Source organism: Gracilinanus agilis, chromosome 1 (genome assembly GCF_016433145.1).
Source record: "Gracilinanus agilis isolate LMUSP501 chromosome 1, AgileGrace, whole genome shotgun sequence".
In the NCBI taxonomy this organism is placed as follows: Eukaryota; Metazoa; Chordata; class Mammalia; order Didelphimorphia; family Didelphidae; genus Gracilinanus; species Gracilinanus agilis.
The window spans coordinates 261,907,960-261,927,943 of NC_058130.1; the positions used below are offsets into that span (position 1 = coordinate 261,907,960).

Sequence of the window (19,984 nt, forward strand, 5' to 3'; positions counted from 1 at the left end):
CATAACACTTGGCACATATTATATTTAATATTAATAATATAATATTAAAAATAGCTATTATTTACATAATGCTTACTATGCACCAGATAGTGTGCTAAACACTTTTACAATTATTATTTTATTTTGTTCTCATAAAAACTCTGCAAAGCAAATACTATTATCATCTCCATTTTATATAGGAGGAAACTGAGGCAAACAGAAGTTGAATGATTTACCCAAGGTCTCATGACCAGTAAGATTCTGAGGCCAGATATTAACTGAATTCTTACTGACTCCAGGACTAGAGCTCTAATCACTATACTGCTAGGTGTCCCAATTTATTTATTTAAAATTCATTGAATGCATGGGTTAGTCAATGTAAATGATAGAATTCTGAAAGATAATACAGTCCTTAGAAGAAAAACTGCTGTAAAGTTGGCATTAATTCCACAATATTAGATCTAAAGCTTTACTGAAATCCTAGAGACATTTAGCCTGTGTATAACTCTGCAGGGCTTTTTTCTCCTTCAGATATGGACCATTTCATTTTTTGCTTCATTTTCCCACTAGGTGTACATTACAATGTAATCCATCTCATATCTTTGTCAGTTTATGACAGCTTAAAAAAATAAAATGCTTGAATTGCCTCAAGGCTGGTAATGAGAAATCTTTCCAACTTCCCATTGAATTTTTTTATGGGCTTCACAGTTTTCTGCACCCAAAAAAAATCCTTTGCTGTTCAAAGCTGTCCTTTTTTTACCCTTTTCCCCTGCTTTTTTGCCTGTCTTTATTACATTTATTTTATTTTTGCTTTATCAGGTTTATCACAATATCCTTGATCTATAATTGACAAGATATAAAAATCAATAGCTAACCTATAAATGGAAAAGGTTTATCTCTGTCATCCATTATTTCAAGAAATGGGAGTCCTAGCAGGTATTTAGAGTGATTCCTAGGCATTACAGAGTGTCTCTGTGTATTGTGCAAATACATATGAAATGAAAATGAATATGATTTTACTTTTCATACATCATTTCATCTGAGTCTTACAAGGACTCTATGAAGAAGGTACTAAAAGCATTAAGTCCATTTTACTGATGAAGAATCTGAAGCTCAGACAGGTAATGTGATTTGACTATCTATGATACATATGGCTATTGTGTTAGAGTCATGTCTTGGCTCCAAGTCTATCCTGTCTCAAGAAAAAGATAACCACTTAAGAATGGCATTTTAGCTTTAAAAATGGTGGAGTGGGGAGAGGGGGGGGGGAAGGAAGAGAGATGAAATACTGACCTGGTAGTAATATCATTTTAGAATTGTGGGACTGATGGTTCATTTCAATGATATCACATATTTGGACAGGGCAATATGTCTTTTAAAGGCCTTTTCTATTCAAGTTGTTATTAATTATTAAGAACACGTTTCTAAGAACGTTGGTAATCCTGAAGTTCCCCATCACCATTCCAACCCTTACTCAATTTCCCCTACAGCATGCTATGGCCTTTGATTATAAGAGGTACTAATGTATATTATTTCTACAATCAAAGTACAATTTGGAAGACGGGACTGACATTTGAAAAACCTAATTTTTGCTGCAGTAATAAATTATTTTATGGCAGCTGTCTTTCAAAAAAAAACTAGTTCTTAACTTTCTTTGGAAAACCCTTAATTTGTTTGATCAATTTAATTCTATAAGCATTTTAAAAGTACACATTATATGCAAGGTACTATATAAAGATAAGAACAATATAGTCCCTGCCCTCTAAAGGATTATATTATGGAGGTGGGGTGAGGTAATGGATACAGCATAGATTGAGAAAGGAGAGGGAAAATAGCAATTGGCACTATCCCATTTTGGGACTTCTGGACCCATTATTATAAATATCATTAGCAAAAAGAAACCAAAAGATTCCTATATGAGGCCTCTGGTGAGATGATAATCAAAGGGTCAAATTTTAAACTCAGTTTCAGAGCTCACATGGTCCAATTCTCCTTTGAAGAAAAAGGAAACTGAAGACCAGTGGAATGTAATTGCTTTTCCAAAGCCACATAAAAGAAGATTTGAATCTAGGTCTTGGTCCTTTAATTCCAGAGTTGTTGATGTTACTATGCTACCTCTTCAAGCTGTTTTGCCAGTTCCTAATTAGGTATGGTGTGGGAAGTAAATCAGCAATATTAAGTAACCAAAAAATATGATCACTGTCTGCAGAAATTCCTATTAAGTACACCTAAATGACCACCCAGAGTGGCCAAGAGAAAAAATTCAGAAACAGCTAGCTCCGTGGCCTTTGATTACAAGAGTTACTAATGTATATTATTTCCACAATCAAAGTACAATTTGTAAAAGTAAAATAAAACCTTCTTGTCTTTCTTCTCTTATTCCTATTTACTCCCTTCCTCACTTAACTACAAAAATGTGACTACTTTCTTTTGCATGTCAACTAACAAAGGCAACTAGTTACTTTGAAGAAAGTTTCATGTGTAAAATATATGTATGTATTTGAAATAATTAATGTAAACAAATAATTATACAATGAATTAAGTTCATCCATCCGACTGAAGCCCCAATTGAGAAAACTGGGCTAGACACCATCATTGTATTTCATTCATTATCAGATGGCAACAAAAATGCCACTATGACAATTTTTAGAATCAAAATACAAGAAGTTTCATTTCACTCAAATAAAACTAGCTCTTCCAATACCTCTGTTTCTGATACCTTTGTGACCATTCTTGTCAAGGCAAATCTCTCGACATTTGTTTTTGTTTCATTCTGTTCCTTAAACTCTGGCCCTCCCCACTCTCATCTCCATTATTTCACTAATCAGAATGCCCCCTTATATACTGCTTTCCAACACCTAAAACACATCCATATCTCCCTCATCTTTACTTGATCCTCCTGTCCCTACTAGTTATCATCCTATATCTCTTCTCCCTCTTGTGAATAAACTCCTTGAAAAATCCCTCTACAATCATCATCATCACTTTCTCTTCTCTCCCTAGATTCTGAAATAAATGCGTTGTCTAGTTTTCAAATTAATCATTCAGCTTAAACACTTCACTTCAAAGTTACTAATGATCTGTTATTGTTAGATCAAATGACCTCTTCTTCAGCGTTCTCCTTCTTGTCTCCTCTTCAGCCACTGATCAGTCATCTTCTCCAGAATGCTCTCTCTTCTAGAGGGTTTTTTGAACACCTTTCTCTGATTTCTTCACTTAACCCTTCTGTTTACTCTTTCTCAGGCTCCTTTGATGGACCTTTTTCCAGGTCATGCCCACTGACCATAAGTGTTTCCTCAAGAGTCTATCGTGGGCCCTTTTCTCCTCTTCAACTATATTAGAGATTCTTAACCTTTCAGCAGGTCTTGGATTCATTGAGCAGTTTGATGACACCTATGGACTCTTAATAATAATGTTTTTAAATGTATAAAATATAATTCTTAATTTTATAAAGGAAACTAAGTATATCAAAATGTAGTTTTAGAATATAAAAACATTAACATACCACAAATGAAGACCCTCTGCTCTAGATTGGTTCGTGATCTTTCCAGCTCCCATGGGTCCAATTATAATTTCTAGGCAGATGATTCTCAGATCTATCTAATCAGTCTTACTTTCTATACTGACCTCCAGTCTTATATATCCACATGCCTGTTGGACAAGTTGATCTGGATATCTCATAAAACATCTCAAACTCAACAACCCCCCAAAATAACTCATCCTTCCCCCAAAATCTTTGTTCTTGCCAACTTCTCTATTTCTTTTAGGGAATCACTACTCTTAAAGTTACACAGGATCTCAACCTTGGCGTCACCCTCAACTACTCATTCACACCTACCCCACATATCTCTTACCTGGTCTTGTCATTTCTAAGGTCCCAGCTTCTCTCGTATAAGCCCACTTTTCTCTACAGACAGAGCCACCAGCCTGGTGCAGGACTTATCATCGCAAGCATGAATGATTGCAGGAGCCTTCTGATAGGTTTTCCTCTCTCAATTCTCTCCCCATTCTATTCTTTTCTTCCAAATGGATCTTCCTCTTGAATTTTCTGACTTCCTTTAAGACTGAGTTCAAATCCAACCCTTTTCAAGAAGATTTTCCTGGTCCACCCCACTGCTAACATATTCAAGCTGAGATCAACACCACTTTACACTATATGTGTAAACAAGGTACACACATACTACATATATATGTGTGTGTTGTGTGTGAGTAAATATATATATATACGTATATTTGCATTTATGTTTCTGAGATGGTTTATATATTGTCTCTACTATTAGAAGATGAGCTAAATGAAGGTAAAGGACTGTAGTTTTTTACTTTCTTTGTATCCATGGTACTTAGTAGAGTGTCTGTCATATAGCAGACAATAAATGTTGACTGAGTGTTTTTGTTGGGAAAAAAATATCAATACTTTTTAACCTGAGAAAACTAACTATTCAGTTGTGTGGCATTACAAATAGCATGCCAAAATGGAAAGTGGGGTGATTTTAGAGGACTTGCCAGAATTTAACAACCACAATAATAACAATGACAATAAACACAATGATAATAATCTGCTACCAAGCCTTCTTCTGATTCCTCATTGTGGCCTGAAGGTGACCCTGGATTCTTAAGGGCTATTACAATAGAGCAAATGTTCTGACAGATTCAATCGTGGTCCTAGGTTCAATCTGGGGAAAAGTTCAAGTTCTTTCTGAACTTAATCAAGAAAAGGATTACCAAAATAGGCTAGTCAGTTGCTGATGATTACTTTGCCTATGATAACTCATGAAACAAAGTCAAATACAAAATGACACTGTCTTCCAGAGATACTGTCAGAGTAGCAAAAGAAGGGAGTGAATCACATGATATTTTAGACCATGTCTAAACTTTAACTGTTCATACTCTAAATGTGAACACTTCTGGTCCAATGATGAATCATACCTACAAATAGAGGAAATTAATTGAATCAAATTTGCCATTTTTCATATCAACTACACTAGAAGAAGTAAACTATAGTTTCTCTTTAGAGAGGTGAAGAAAGAAATAGGTTTTGTCCTGTGGCCAAAAACAACAAAAAAGATTTAGAATGTCATGAAAATCATTGCAGATTATGTATCAGCATCTATTGCTAAAGATTTTTGGTAGAGAGATTCTACAAATGATTCTTGGCAATGAGGTGGCATGGTAGATAGAGTGCCAGCTCTGGATTCAGGAAGACTCATCTTAGTGAGTTGAAACCTGGCCTCAGACACATACTAGGTGTGTGTCCTTGGACAAATCACTTAACCTTATTTGTTTCAGTTTCCTCATCTATAAAATGAGCTGAAGAAGTGGCAAATGGCAAATCATTTTAGTATCTTTAACAAGAAAATTCCAAATAAGGTAGAGAAAAGTCCAAAACAACTGAAAAAAATTATTCCACAAGTTCTCCAAAGAAGGTAAGATTAGGTTAGTAATATAACATTCTGACCTGTCTGAAGGAAACAAATGGCTATAACCAGAAATCTGCCCATCCAAGCACTAGAAAAGGTGAATAAACTTTTCCATTAGAACTATGATGTCTTATAGGGTAAAAGGAGAAAAGGATAAGTATCTACTATAGAACAGGAACTGTATTAAGAACTTTTTGTTTATTTTCTTTGGTATTTAAAATATTTAAAAATATCACAAACCTCATTTGAGATTCACAACAACTCTCCAAGATAGATGACATCATCTGCATTTTATAGATGAAGAAACTGAGACAAAGAAAAGTTAGTGACTGCCAAGAATCATATAGTTAGTAAGTATCTAAGATTTGAATTCAAATGCCTTAATGATTCCAGGCCCAATGTTCTATCCACTTCACCTTTAGGGAGGTAAGATGTGTCCTTGGTGGGTGATTTTTCACATTTTAAATAGGTCCAGAATAGATTGTTGTGACATATATATATGAAAAATGCACCTGGGCAGGTGGTGCTGTCTTGTAATGAATACTATAATTAGGCTGTGGAGGTTCAAATCTGTGATATCCAGATCCAAATAAAAATCCCCTAAGTTTTGAACTAATGTATGTGGTTTATAAAATGAACATGATGTATATAATGACAAATATGCATTTGTCATAACCATACTGAATAAGATTAACAGTTCTGACATGCGCCAGATGGTTGCCCACATTTAATTTATCATTTCAGAATCCAAATTTTAGGAGGTTCTAAGAAAAGCTATACTTCCAATAGATCAAAAGGATGTTGTGAATGATCAACATAAAGCTATAAACATACAAAACCAATCAAAGATGTATGTCTGATGACATACCATAAAATAAAAGAGTCTTATATTACTCTCTACATCTCATTATATTTTGTATGGCTCTCTCAAACCATTGGGGATTCCAATATATAAAGAATGTAGGCTTCATTAAAGGCAATCTATTATGCTCTATAGAAGCAGGTTGTTTCTCTTTTGAGAGACATTTAAAAAGGATAGAGAGATGAGGAGGGTGTTATATTGGTCAAATGGATATTTTTATACACTGCACAAACATTCATAGGGAAACTACCCAAGGAAAAGAACTGTAGTTCCAGATATGGAAACCCAAAGGAGAGCCAATCTAGTAAATATTAGTCAGCTATGTGAATACAAGTTTAAGTTTATTTAATGAAAAATATTTTTAAGGCATTCTGGGTATTGGTCTGAAAATTAAGAAAAGTGAGTGCTGTCCTGCTGCTCTGAAATCAAGTTTTCCATAGTTAAGGAGGCTGAGAAAATAGAGGTACTACCCAGGGAAAGAATTTTTTTTAGAATCCTAGCAAAAGGGAAGATAAGGTAGCTCAGTAGATCAAGAATCAGTACTGGAGTCAGGATATCCTGGGTTCAAATCAAAGTAGCAGACACTTCCTACCTATGTGACCCTGGGCAATTCACTTAACCCCAATTGCCTAGCCTTACCACTCTTCTGTCTTAGAACTGATATTTGATATAAATTCTAAGACAGAAGGTAAGGTTTTAATAAATAAAAAATTCCCCAAAATAAAATTTTAAAACAAAATAATGCCTACCAATTTATTATCAATATTCAGGGGATGATAGTCCAATTAGTACAGAAAAATAAAATATATAAAATATGGAATTATTTTATGGGTCAAAGCATGTTTTGCTACACCAATGTGCTTTGGGGCATTTTAGGCAGCCACATTTAGTTTTATTACTTTATAGACTATCCATATTCCACGGATGGGTATCATTCTTACAAAAATTCTTCAGTGGTATGAAAACCATTTATGACAACAGCCTCTAAAGAAAAGAAACAAAAAAGACAATATTAATACTATCTATGCTGGAGGTACTGTGTGCAGCAAAGAGCAAAGGAAAACTTGAAAAGGGACATAAACAGACTTTTTGATGGATGGAATATTTATAGTGACAAGGGTTATGACTGGCGTTCAATAGATTGCTCATAAACTGAAGAATTTTGACAGAGCAGAGATTACAGAGACTTTTTACCCAAAAGAGCTATATAAATATAAAGCTCAGTCTGGACCCTGTTTTCAGAATAGAAAAACATCCCTCAGAATCATGGGCAGAAAAACTGTTATGGTCAAATGAGAAAGATGGTTTAACAGTTGGAATAAGAAAATATCAATCCAATCTAAAGGATTTCTAGTATTAGGAAGTGGGAAAAGTTTACCAAGGGATAAATTATATCTAATTTCATCATATAATTAGTATTTCCTCAGGACCTCCAGGCCCTGGGGGACAAAGGTCTGTTAAAGACATAATGCCTCCCACAATGTAATACAACCTTTCCAATGATGCTACTTTTGAAATAGGAAATGATAGAGTCTGATTCCTTTAACCTAAAGAAAAGCAAAGATCACCCCATGTCCAATATGATGTAGGCTCTGAACCGCATTATTTTGAACAAGAAATTCTAAATTAAGTCATGCTGTGGAAGATATATGTCAATTCTCTGAGGAAGCCCTTCCATTTCACTGGAAGAGGAGGTGTGATTACACCTTAAAAATGACAGCAGATGTACCAGTCAGCAATGCTCCATGCCCTGCTGAACTAATAAGCAAATTAGATTCTTTCTGTATATAAGTGAATTTTGTTTGTACAACATGTTGGGGGACCATTACTGGGATGTGCCTCTCCCCGTAGAAGTTGCCACCAGCTGGTAAGACTCACTAATGGCAAGTTTCATATATATATGAGAAAATAAATCTTAGCACCGGCATGTGTGAAAAAAAAAATGACCTTAACTGAACCTCTTCCATTCCACTTTGGTGATGGTCTGCCTAAGCCCTCAGAAAAATGAAAAATTTTAGAAGGAAAAAAGCTATTCCTAATACTTTGAAGACCTTCACATATACCAGAATGACTACAGGGAATAAGTAGGAAGTGGTTTAACAGATTTCATGTCACCATACAAGGAGGGTATGGGAGGACTATTTTGGAATCATTTTAGAAAGGTTGTGCCACCTTTCAGGAGGGGTTTGGTAATGGCAAAGCTTCACATGAAAGCAGCCACTAAAAAAAACATTACTACAACATGGTAAATCATGTGGTCAACACCATTTTCAGAAAGTAATCAGAAGAGAGGAGAGTAGGATTCCTGTATATTAAGAGAAGACAGAGAAAATAAAAGAAAAGCATTATCTCCCAGAAGCAGAAAAGTACAAAGCAGGCCAGGTCAGACACTCCAGGCAATCTAAGCCTTTTAAAAAAGAAGTTTCAGAAGAGAAAGGTTGCTTACCAAAATAAGACACAGTAGGTTAGAAAGCATAGCCCCAAGTCCATAATAGGGACATCTTTTAAAGGAAAGACACATCAATGATAGTGTTTATACATTGGGATTTAGAAGAATTCAGCAAGTTCTAGTTAGACCTATTTCAACTTTCACCCACACAAATGTGGTTTGAAAGAAGTATTTATATTGAAATGTCCAAGGAGACCACTTTATCATATTTATTCCCTTTGGAGTTTTACAAAGATGGCAATGTTAAGTACTGTTCAAATCTAAATCATAAGCTGCTCTTTATGACCTGCAACATCATGAAGGAAGAAGAGCATGTCTTTGAATAATTACCCCATCCCTTCATTTTCACCCAACTCTATGTGACTGGGGGTGACTAGCTTGTCAGACAGAGCAACAACTTCTCCCCCTACATAGCATTCATTGAGTCAGTGCTCAATTACAGCAGCAACATGCTGGTGACACAGTTTTTGGCTGGGAGGGGTTTATAAAAACACAGCAGGTCACAATGAAGATGTGGACCCAGAGGGAGATAATGATGACTTTGTGTACTGAATGCGATTGACAGCCAGAAGCAGAAAATTGGCACTCCTGTACCATCTGCACAGAGTCTTGATTTTTTTTTCATTTTCCCCCCAAGAAAAACTGTTGCTCAACAGCGTGGATGTCAAAATCAAGCTGGGGAGAAGTAAGGATGCCTTCTGTGTGATGACTACAGAATGAGTCTAAGTTAAATCATACATCCTTTTAGTATCACACTGTCAAGAGAGTCCAGGTGGTCCACAGAATTTTCATCTAGGCTAAATCGATGCTTCATTTGCCTCCAACTTCAAGTCCTGTAGGAAATGCATGAGAATGAAAGAATTGAGCATCCCAAGAGGCATCCCAATTTATAATTAGGAGCCTGGATAAGCTACTAAAGGTGATTGTCCTGGGGTTTGTGGATAAAGAGTAGAAGGTAATGCAAAAATCCCAGGGAAATAAAGCCAACTCTATAATATCTTTCTGAAATGAAACTAAATTGTAGAAAATCCATGCAGATCACCTTTGCAAAATCCAGAGAGGTAGAGAAATTCATAAATTCCAGAAGAGCGACCATTGACTTTTTTTTGAATTTGAGAAGCAGAGGTAATGGAACCAAAATAGGATCGAACAGAATGATGGAATCAATGGACAAAGAATACAATCTGATGCCACAAGGGAAAGTGTGGGGGAAATTCCCATGTGATATCAAAAGAGATAGGGGGCAGCTGGGTAGCTCAGTGGATTGAGAGCCAGGTCTAGAGACAGGAGGTCCTAGGTTCAAATCTGGCCTCAGACACTTCCCAGCTGTATGATCCTGGGCAAGTCACTTAAACCTCATTGCCTAGCCCTTACCACTCTTTTGCCTTAGAAACAATATTGTTTCTAAGGTGGAAGGTAAGAGTTTTTTTTAAAAAAAATGGAGAGTGGAGGGGTGGGAAAAGAATGGGACAGTTTACCATATGCTGTTACAAAGGTGTAAGAAACCCTAGGAAAGTTTCCATGTTATGTCACAAGGTAAATGGTATCACAGATTTAAGGCAAAAGATTTCACAAGGGATGGGAAGATTGGGAATATTTTCACTTGACATCATCCAGGAACAAGGCTAATGATTTTATTATTGAGTTGGAGCTGACCATTTTCCTACAGTATTTGAGTCTAGTTGAATGATGAGATTGAACCAAAATAGAATAAAGGAAAGAGAAAATAGGAGCTTTCGTAAGGTGATGGGAAAAAAAGGAAAGGAAAGAAAAGAACAAAATTTTGTTCCTTGACATCATTCAAATTCTTTTTTCATCAGTGATTAAACAGAGACTTCCAGGAAGATAGGTCACAACAGAGAAAAGATTGAAGATTTACATTATCAAAAACTCTTACAGCTCTATACTCAACCAAGGAATAAGTGTTTACTAAAGTAGTATTTTTTATGAATAAAGAATCCTCTAGGGCTAATTTAAGGACTGAGGGAAAAAAACCAAGATATTTTAGAAACAAAAAGCTAGTTGCCTAGCAAGCCACTATCTCAAAAATTATCTTAATTCATCTTCATTTTTCAGTGAATTGTCCATAAAAATGTTCTGAAAAATCAGAACATTAATTTAATATATGATTCTTTATAAATTTTATTCCTAAGTGCTTATCATTTGTTCAAGTAAGGTTTTTTGTTGAAATCAAAGTCATTAATAAAATGAAGATATTTGATGAGCTTTCCATGAAAAATAAAAGGTTTATAAATTTCATCCTTAAGCTTAAGAATTACCTTGGAAATAAGGAATAAACTGAAACATACTCCTGTTGAGAAGCTAATTGTTTTTTTTCTACTGTGTACATTAAACTACATTCTTTGAATGTATGTAGCTAGTACTTGAGACATCATCTGTAACACAATATCATATTCTTAATGATAACTCATAATCTTAAAGGGTATTGGATTTGGAGTGAGGATCTGGATTCAAAACTGAAGTTATATTCCCTCTGTGAAGTTACACATATTGCTTCAATTCTTCAGTTCTCAGTTTCTTCACTATAGGATAAAGAGATTGGGGCAGCCAGGTGGTATGTTGAATAGAGTAGTACCTGCTGGGTCTGGAGTCAGGAAGGCTCATCTTCCTAAATTCAAATCTGACTTCAGCCACTTACTAGCTGTGTGATCCTAGGCAAGTCTTTTAACTCTGTTTACCTCAGATTTCTCATCTGTAAAATGATCTGGAGAAGGAAAGGGCAAACCACTCCTGTATCTTTGTCAAGAAAACCCTAAATGGGGTAACAAAGAGTTAGATAAAACTGAAAAATGACTAACAATAACAATAAGGAAACTAGACTAAATTACTTTAGGATCTTTTCTAGCTCAAAATCAATGACCTTGTGAATGTGATCTTACCTTCCTTAGTTTCCAATTAAATATTATTTCATGATTCCATTGCTTCATTTAAACTTTAAACATAATAAAATGATTTGGACTATGGCTAACTCTGAAATTCCTTCATCTCATCATAATCTATTGTCATTTTCTCCCTCTATTTTGCAACCCTTAACCCTAATCCTGCACTAGCTACACTCTCCTTACTTCTCCATTTTGACGCCTTGGTGAACCAGTTCAATTCTACACCATCCTCTTCTCTAGAGTCCTTGCCCTCTTATCCTCTTGCTCTCTTATCATATAGATAATGTAGCCTTGGCAGGCCTCAACTTTGGACCACTCTCATAAACTACTCCCTTCACCTCTGGGCTTCTGTATTCTGTAGAACAGATACTTGTCTTATTTTATCTGTTTGTGAAGAACTTTGCTATGTGCCTGCCTGTGTGTTCTGAAGAAGAGCTGTTTACCTGTCTCCATCTTATGTGTAGATGCTTTTGATCAACCCACTTATCTCGTATATAGCATTTTTTTACATATTTGTTTGCTTGTCTTCCCCACTAAATAGTGAGTTCCTTAAGGGAAGGTATTATCTTTTGCCTTTCTTTGTATTCCAGACTCTTACATTGTGCTAACATATAGTAGGTGGTTAATAAATTCTTATGGACTGATTGCAAATGATGCTATGAAATAATGAAGGATAAAAATTTAAAAACCAAGCAGAATGAGTCTGATACAGATTTGCTGCAAAGTAATGCTTTTATTTCTCCCTAATCCATTCCTACTATACTTCTCTCCTTTATGACTTTTAAAATCTTTTCATCTCTCCTCAAACTTCCCCATCAGGCTCTCAACTGAGAAATGTGCCTCATTCTTCACTGGAGAAAAATAAGGTTATTTTCAAAGAACTTTTTCTTTTCCTTCCTCCTCAACTCACTCACCTTGTCTAGATCAGTAACACTGACCTTCTTGATGTTCCTCTCAAAACACAATCCATCTCCTGATTCAAAGAATTTTCACTAAATGTCCACAATATTTGGAATTCTATCCTTCTTGTTCTTCACCTCATGACTTTCCTGACTTTATTCAAATCCTAGCTATAGCCGCACCTTCTGCTATAAGCCTTTCTTGGTCCTCCTTATTCTTATAACTTCCCTCTAAAATGTTATCAATCTTCAAAGATTTTGTTTGTATAGTCTTGTGAATGATGTTTCCCTATTAGACTGTGGTTTCTTGAGGTCAGGGATGATATTTTTGTCTTTCTTTTTATCTTTAGTGCTTAACATAGTATCAGCTTTTGTACAAACAAAAACAATACAGCCAAAATCAGAAGGGAAACAACAAATTGGGAAAAAATTCTTTATAACAAAAAACTCTGACAGGGGTCTAATTACTCAAATATGTAAGGAGTTAAATCAATTGTCTAAAAAAATCAAGCCATTCCCCAATTGATAAATGGGCAAGAGACATGAATAGGCAATTTTCAGATAAAGAAATCAAAAGGATCAATAAGCACATGAGAAAATGGTCTAAATCTCTAATAATTAGAGAAATGCAAATCAAAACAACTCTGAGATATATCACCTCACACCTAGCAGATTGGCTAAAATGATAGAAGGGGACAGTAATGAATGCTGGAGGGGATTTGGCCAAATTGGGACATTAATGCATTGCTGGTGGAGTTGTGAACTGATTCAACCATTCTGGAAGGCAATTTGGAACTATACTCAAAGGGCTATAAAAGAATGCCTGCCCTTTGATCCAGCCATACCATTGTTGGGTTTGTACCCCAAAGAGATCATAGATAAACAGACTTGTACAAAAATATTTATAGCAGTGCTTTTTGTGGTGGCAAAAAACAGGAAAACGAGGGTATGCCCTTCAATTGGGGAATGGCTGAACAAATTGTGGTATATGCTGGTGATGGAATACTATTGTGCTCAAAGGAATAATAAACTGGAGGAATTCCATGTGAACTGGAAAGGCCTCCAGCAATTGATGCAGAACAAAAGGAGCAGAGCCAGAAGAACATTGTATACAGAGACCAATACACTGTGGTAAAATAGAATGTAATGGACTTTTGTACTAGCAGCAATGCAATGACCCAGGACAATTCTGAGGGACTTATGGTAAAGAATGCTACCCACATTCAGAGGAAGGACTGCAGGAGTGGAAGCACAGAGGAAGGGCAACTGCTTGAACACATGGATCGAGGCAGACATAATTGGGGATGTAGACTCGAAACTACCACACCAATGCAACTATCAACAATTTAGAAATAGGTCTTGATCAATGACACATGTTAAAAAACAGTGGAAATGTGCATCGGCTATGGGGGGGGGGAGGTCAGGGGGTGAAGGGGAAAGTAAGAACATGAATCATGTAACCATGTTAACTTTTCTAAAAAATAAATATTATTAAATATTTTTAAAAAGAAATAAATAGCTATCCCTGATTCACAGTTGTGAATAAAAGTTCTTAAAATCTTCAGGCCTAATAATCCCACCCATACTTGACCCAATTTTAATTTAAGAAATTGAAGGTTTGAATTTTTTGTTTTTTTTACTTTTTCAGATTATCCAGCTACCTTCTAAATCTAGGTTGTTATTGTCTTTCTCATTCAAAAGAAATTCTTCCAACAGTAATGTTTTTAAAAATCAATTCTGAGAGCTTTATAGTCAAGAACAACAATGAGAAATTGGTTTGCATGTTTAATAAAGAAAACCCTTGTTAAATGAAAAAGAAAAACATACTATCAGGCATATAGTAAGTGCTTGATAAATGCTTATTGATTTGATTTAGGTCTTTTTTTGTCAGTATAAGTTTCTTTTTATTTTAAAATGGAAACAGTAAAGGCAGTTTGTGGCTAAAACAACCTTCACTGGAAAGAAAACTGGAGCCCACGTAGATCAAAAGAATAAACTCCAAAAGTCTGAACCAGCTGCCCCGCCTCCCCAAAAGACAGAGTAAAGGAGAGGGTAAAGCAGAGGGTAGAGGGAGGGTACAATCAGAAAGAAAGGTCATTTACGGTCAAGTACAACTTCCCAAGACAATACAATCACGTAGAAATAGGGTAGCACTTAAGTTGACACATTCAAAACCACAAGCCCCACTCCACCCCTAACCCCTTTCTTCACAATTCTCTTCTCCACGGAGGAGGGAGTAACAACATGGAGCATTCATGAGAGCAGAGCTGGGAAGGATGCTTTGTGGCCTGTGTTCTTTTGCCAAGGCCAAAATGCTATCAGTGGTAGTTGTAGGAATTGGGATTTGTTTTTTGTTTTTTTTTGTAAATGAAGCAGAAGATTTCAGTGGAGGATTCAGGTATTGGTGGAGGTGTTACCAGTCAAGAGTTAGTTTACATTATTATACATGAAGTTGCGAAGAAAAGTTTTACTACACAAAAAAATATTACAATAAAAAAAGTTCCTCCCCCACTTACAGATGCAATGGTGGGTAAGGCATGGAGCCCTCCAAAGCAATGGCTTTTGTGGGGTGACCTGATTCCCAGTTTTGTTGGGGAGAGGGAAGTGAAAAGAGCCCAGGTGAGGCTCGCCAATAGCATAGGGGTGGGGGCTATTGTAGACAGTTGGGGAATACTGTACCCAGAAGGAAATCAAGGATCTTCAGAGTGGGAATAGGGAGAAAGTTGCAAAAGATTGAAATGTATTAAAGGGAGGGGTAAAAAAAATCACCAGAGGAATGTAGACAGGCTATTGGATATTGGAAAATGTCTCTTTTATTTATTCTTTTTTTTGGTGGATTTAGGTCTTTTGAAAAGTTGTTCCAGATAACCAGAAATGCTATTTTCATTTATTAAGAATAAACTCAGGGGGGGCAGCTGGGAAGCTCAGTGGATTGAGAGTCAGGCCTACAGAGAGGAGGTCCTAGGTTCAAATCCGGCCTCAGACACTTCTCAGCTGTGTGACTGGGCAAGTCACTTGACTCCCATTGCCCACCCTTACCACTCTTCCACCAAGGAGTCAATGTGCAAAAGTTAAGAGTTTAAAAAAAAGAATAAACTCAGTCTGGAATGAAAAATAGAATCTCAATGCTGGAATGTATCTCAGTAGCATTTTAGTTCAACTGCTATCAAAAAAGAACCCCATATGATAACATATGCTAGGAGTGATCATCTATCCTTTCCTTGAGATCTGCATTGAAGAAGTCCCTTACCTCCTGAGGCCTCTAGTTCTAACTGTTGTGAAATTATTGGTCTTTATCTTTTTCGATATCAAATTTATCTCTTTGCAAGTTCTATCCTTTGCTTATAGTTGTGAAAACAGGACAAATAGCCTTTCCTTCATCCTGAGTCTTCTCTTCTCTCGCTTAAACATCCTATTCCCATTCTCCAGGTGATAAATGGTCAAAGGATATGAGTACGAGTTTTCAGAAGAAATCAAAGCTATCAATTGTCACATAAAAATGCTCTAAATAACTAATAATTAGAGAAATGCAAATTAAAACAACTATGACATGCCACTTCTCACCCATTAGAATGATAAAGAGGACCCAAAAAAAAAAAGGAAAATGAGAAATACTAGAGAGGATTTAGGAAAACAAGTACACTAATCCACTGTTGGAGTAACTATGAAACCTGTTCTGGAAAGCAATTTGGATCTATGGTACCAAAACAATTAAACTACATTTATACTTTGACCCAGGGGTAGCACTAAAGGGCTTGCACACCAAAGAGATTAAAGAAAGAGGGAAAGGATTCATATGTACAGAAGTATTTATAGCAGTTCTTTTTTGTGAGGGGGCAGGGAATAAAGGAAATACCCCATTGATTAGGGAATAGCTGGACAAGTTGTGGTATATAATCATAATGGAATACTATTGTACTATAAAAATGATGAGAAAGGATGGTTTCAGAAATATCTGCTAAGAATTATATGGACTGATACAAAAGTGAAGTGAGAAGAATCAGGACACATAGAGTAGCAACAATATTCTAAAGATAATCAACTATGAAAGACTTAATAACTCTGATACATTAAATGACTCACTACAGTTTCAAAGGACTCATGATGAAACATACTATCAACTTTTAGGCAGAGAATTAATGGACTGAGTATTTTTCTCTTTCTTTTCTTTTTTTAACATGGCAAATTTCAAAATTTGTTTTGCACAACTATTCATATTTGTAAAGGGTTTGGTTTTTCTACCCTTCTTAATGGGTTAACAGAAATAGAGGAGAGAATTTGGAATGGAATTAAAAAAAAACAGAAAAAAATCTTACTTCTCTCAATCTGTCTTCATATGGTGCAAACTCAATTAGTTGCTCTACCCTGAACATTCTCTTCCTTATCAATGTTCTTCTGATTTTGGAGCCAAAACTCAGCACAGTATGCCAGGCAGTCTGATCAGTGAAGACTACAAGTAGATTATCACCTTTTTATTTCAGGAAGCTATGCCTCTATTAATGTAGCCAAAGATCATATTAGATTTTGTTGGCTGACATATCACACATGTGTTGAAACATAGTGAGTTTGCAATCCACTTGAATCCTCGTATCTTCTTTCAGACAAACAGTGGGCTAACTCTCATCTTGTGCTTGTGGAGTTGATTAAAAAAAACTGAAATGAAATTTCATATATCATTATTAATATCTAGCATTTATATAGAGTATTCAGCAGAGGACTGTATATATGTTCTCTCATTTGATATATTCACACTATCCCTGTGAAGTAGATACAGTTTTTTACTCCATTTTACAGATGAGAAAACTGATAGTGAAAGAGATCCCTGAATAAGACTTATCTGTTTTTGCACAGCTAATAAGTGTCTGAGAGATTAGAAGTAAGTTCTTTCTAACTCAACTCCAATATTCTATCCACTGTGAATTTTATTTGATTAAACCCAATATCCTAGCTTGTCAGATCTTTTGGAATTATTACTCTGTTATCCTTTGGGGTAGTTATTCCCTCCTAGGTTTATGTCACTTCCAGATTATGTCATTACCTTTCCCTTGGAATAAAAATAGATAATATTCTCTTTTACTTTCCCACTTTCCCATTAAAAAGTAACAACCCCATTCCCATAGTTGCTTCCCTAGATGGCCTCTGGAATTCATGTGGAGAAGGTGCCCTTTCTTTTTTTCTCTACCTACTTCAAAAAGGTATTGGAAAGAAATATAGAAGGAAAGTCAGCATTTTAGTTCTATTACCTTCATTACATTCCCTGACCTTTTTTTTAAGTCAGTATTTTGATATTGTCCTTGTGATGTCTGTTTGGGAGTGATACCTTAGGTAGATGATGGCCAAAAAAGTGGTAGCCTCGAGTAGTACTGTGTGGGAAAATGGCAAAGTAGAGCATGAAGGTTCCTCACTTCCTTAATACCACCCCCCCAAAATAAATTACTCCACCAAAACAATTCTAAACGCAGCAAAAACAGCCAGGATTTGGGAGTAAAGCTGAACAGCTAGAATTAACTAGGGAAGAAGGGTTCTGACTTTCCTGGCCTCAGTCCCATGCTGTAGGCCCTGGGAAGGTGCAAAACAAGCAGAATGAAATAAATAATGTAGCAACTGGGGCAGGATTGGCAACCTCATCTTATCTTCTTAGCCCCAAAGCTTGCACCCTAAAGGACACCATTGGAATCCACAGGCAGAGGGCCCTTAGGCAATATATATCTGCTATAGCCTTAGTTCTAGATACCCCAGCTGGCCCCCAAATGCAGATTAAAGGAGTGGACATCACAGAGGCTATGGGAACCAGGCGCTAAGGGCAGGAACTCAAACCTCACTGATAATAAACAAGAGATTTTGGAGGTCTGAGGAATGCAGACTAGATACTTGCTCTATCCCAGAATGCAGCACAAGAAGAGAAGAAATGACAAAGAAGCATGCACTTGTGAGTATGGTTGCTGAGGGATTGGTACCTCATCAGTTGTGGTCACTCCCAAGAGAGTGAAGTCCCTGGCTTCTGCCACAGGGGGAAGTGGACTGTATGCTTGTAGTTGCAGTGGCAAAACTGGCCATGGGGTCTGGTTGGAGCATCTGTGTTCAATCATGACTAGGGTTTGAGCTAGGGACCCAAGATCTTTTTTTTAAACCCTTACCTTTCGCCATAGAATTAATATTGTGTATGAGTTCTAAGGCAGAAGAGTGGTAAGGGCTACGCAATAGGAGTTAAGTGATTTGCCCAGAGTCACACAACTAGGAAGTATCTGAGGTCAGATTTGAACCTAGGACCTCCTGTCTCTAGACCTGGCTCTCAATCCACGGAGCTACCCAGCTGCCCCCTGTGAGGACCCAGGATTACATCAGACTTGGATTATAAAAACTGAAATAACTAAATAGAATCCAGAAAAAAATGCATACAAAAAATCCTAAAACCTGAGGTAACATATACTAACACACTAGGAACCCTAAGATTCCAGAAAAAAGGCCAATAATTAAATATATTGGCCTGTATTCCAAAACTTAAATAAATGAATAAACAAAAATGATCAAGCAAAGGAGAAAGAACCCAACTATTGATAGCTATTATGGGGACAGAGAGGACTTAGGCTCAAACTCAGATAACAATAAGGTAAAAACACCTATTTTGAAATATTAAAGAAACATAATAAATGGCCCCAAGCTTAAAAGGAATCTTTGAAAAACCTTTAAAATGACCTCAAAAAAAAACAAATGAGAAAGGTTGAGGAAAAATTAGGGAAAAAATAAGAGCAATGCAAGAAAATCAAGAAAATTATGAAAGATCACCCAAATGGGAAAAAAAGAGATTTAGAAACTTACAGAAGAAAATAAAGCCTAACCAATAGAGTGGTGTATATTAGGAAACTGTGAACGACTAATAGAAACTAGTTGTTACCATTTTCTTTTCCATATATATGTGTGTGTGTGTGTGTGTGTGTGTGTGTGTGTGTGTGTGTGTGTGTGTATATATATATATATATATATATATATGTCCATAGAAGGCTTCCAATGCAATGTGATACTGGATTTTAGTGTAGCAATTAAAGAAATGATAATTAAGTCTTACATCTCTCCAAAACTCTTTCAAATGCAGGAGAATATATTATTTACCTAAAGCGAAAAACAAGCAAAAGCTATTGTCTCTCCTAGAAACTTATTTTGGTGTTAGCAGTGGACATTAATAAAAGCTTCACATGAACCACTCAAATGGTATAAGTAAAGGAATAAACCCAGTTTACCTTCCACTGCTGCCCTGAAAGTTCAAAAATGAATTTATTTTTTCTTTTTTCTCTTTCCTTGGAAAGTGACTCCTTCTTTGCCAACAATGAGTTCTTTTCTAGCCTCTCCAAAAGGCTCACACTGGTGTCTACAAAACCATTCTTGCAGTATTGAGATTGGGGAATACCTTTCTTCCGGCACTCTTGAACAAAGTTCCATTCTTCTTTTATCCTACAATAATATAACAGAAAAAATTG

The 19,984-nt window shown here is 36.1% G+C and overlaps 1 protein-coding gene across 1 annotated transcript in view; it reads right to left on the bottom strand.

The window, feature by feature from the left end:
* LRRC2 (leucine rich repeat containing 2) overlaps positions 1-19,984 on the bottom strand; it is a 206,874-nt gene that overhangs the window by 96,256 nt on the left and 90,634 nt on the right. Inside the window, exon 3 of the mRNA XM_044661335.1 lies at positions 19,748-19,958. Coding sequence (XP_044517270.1) covers positions 19,748-19,958 — 211 coding nt within the window. The remainder of the gene's footprint in view (positions 1-19,747; positions 19,959-19,984) is intronic.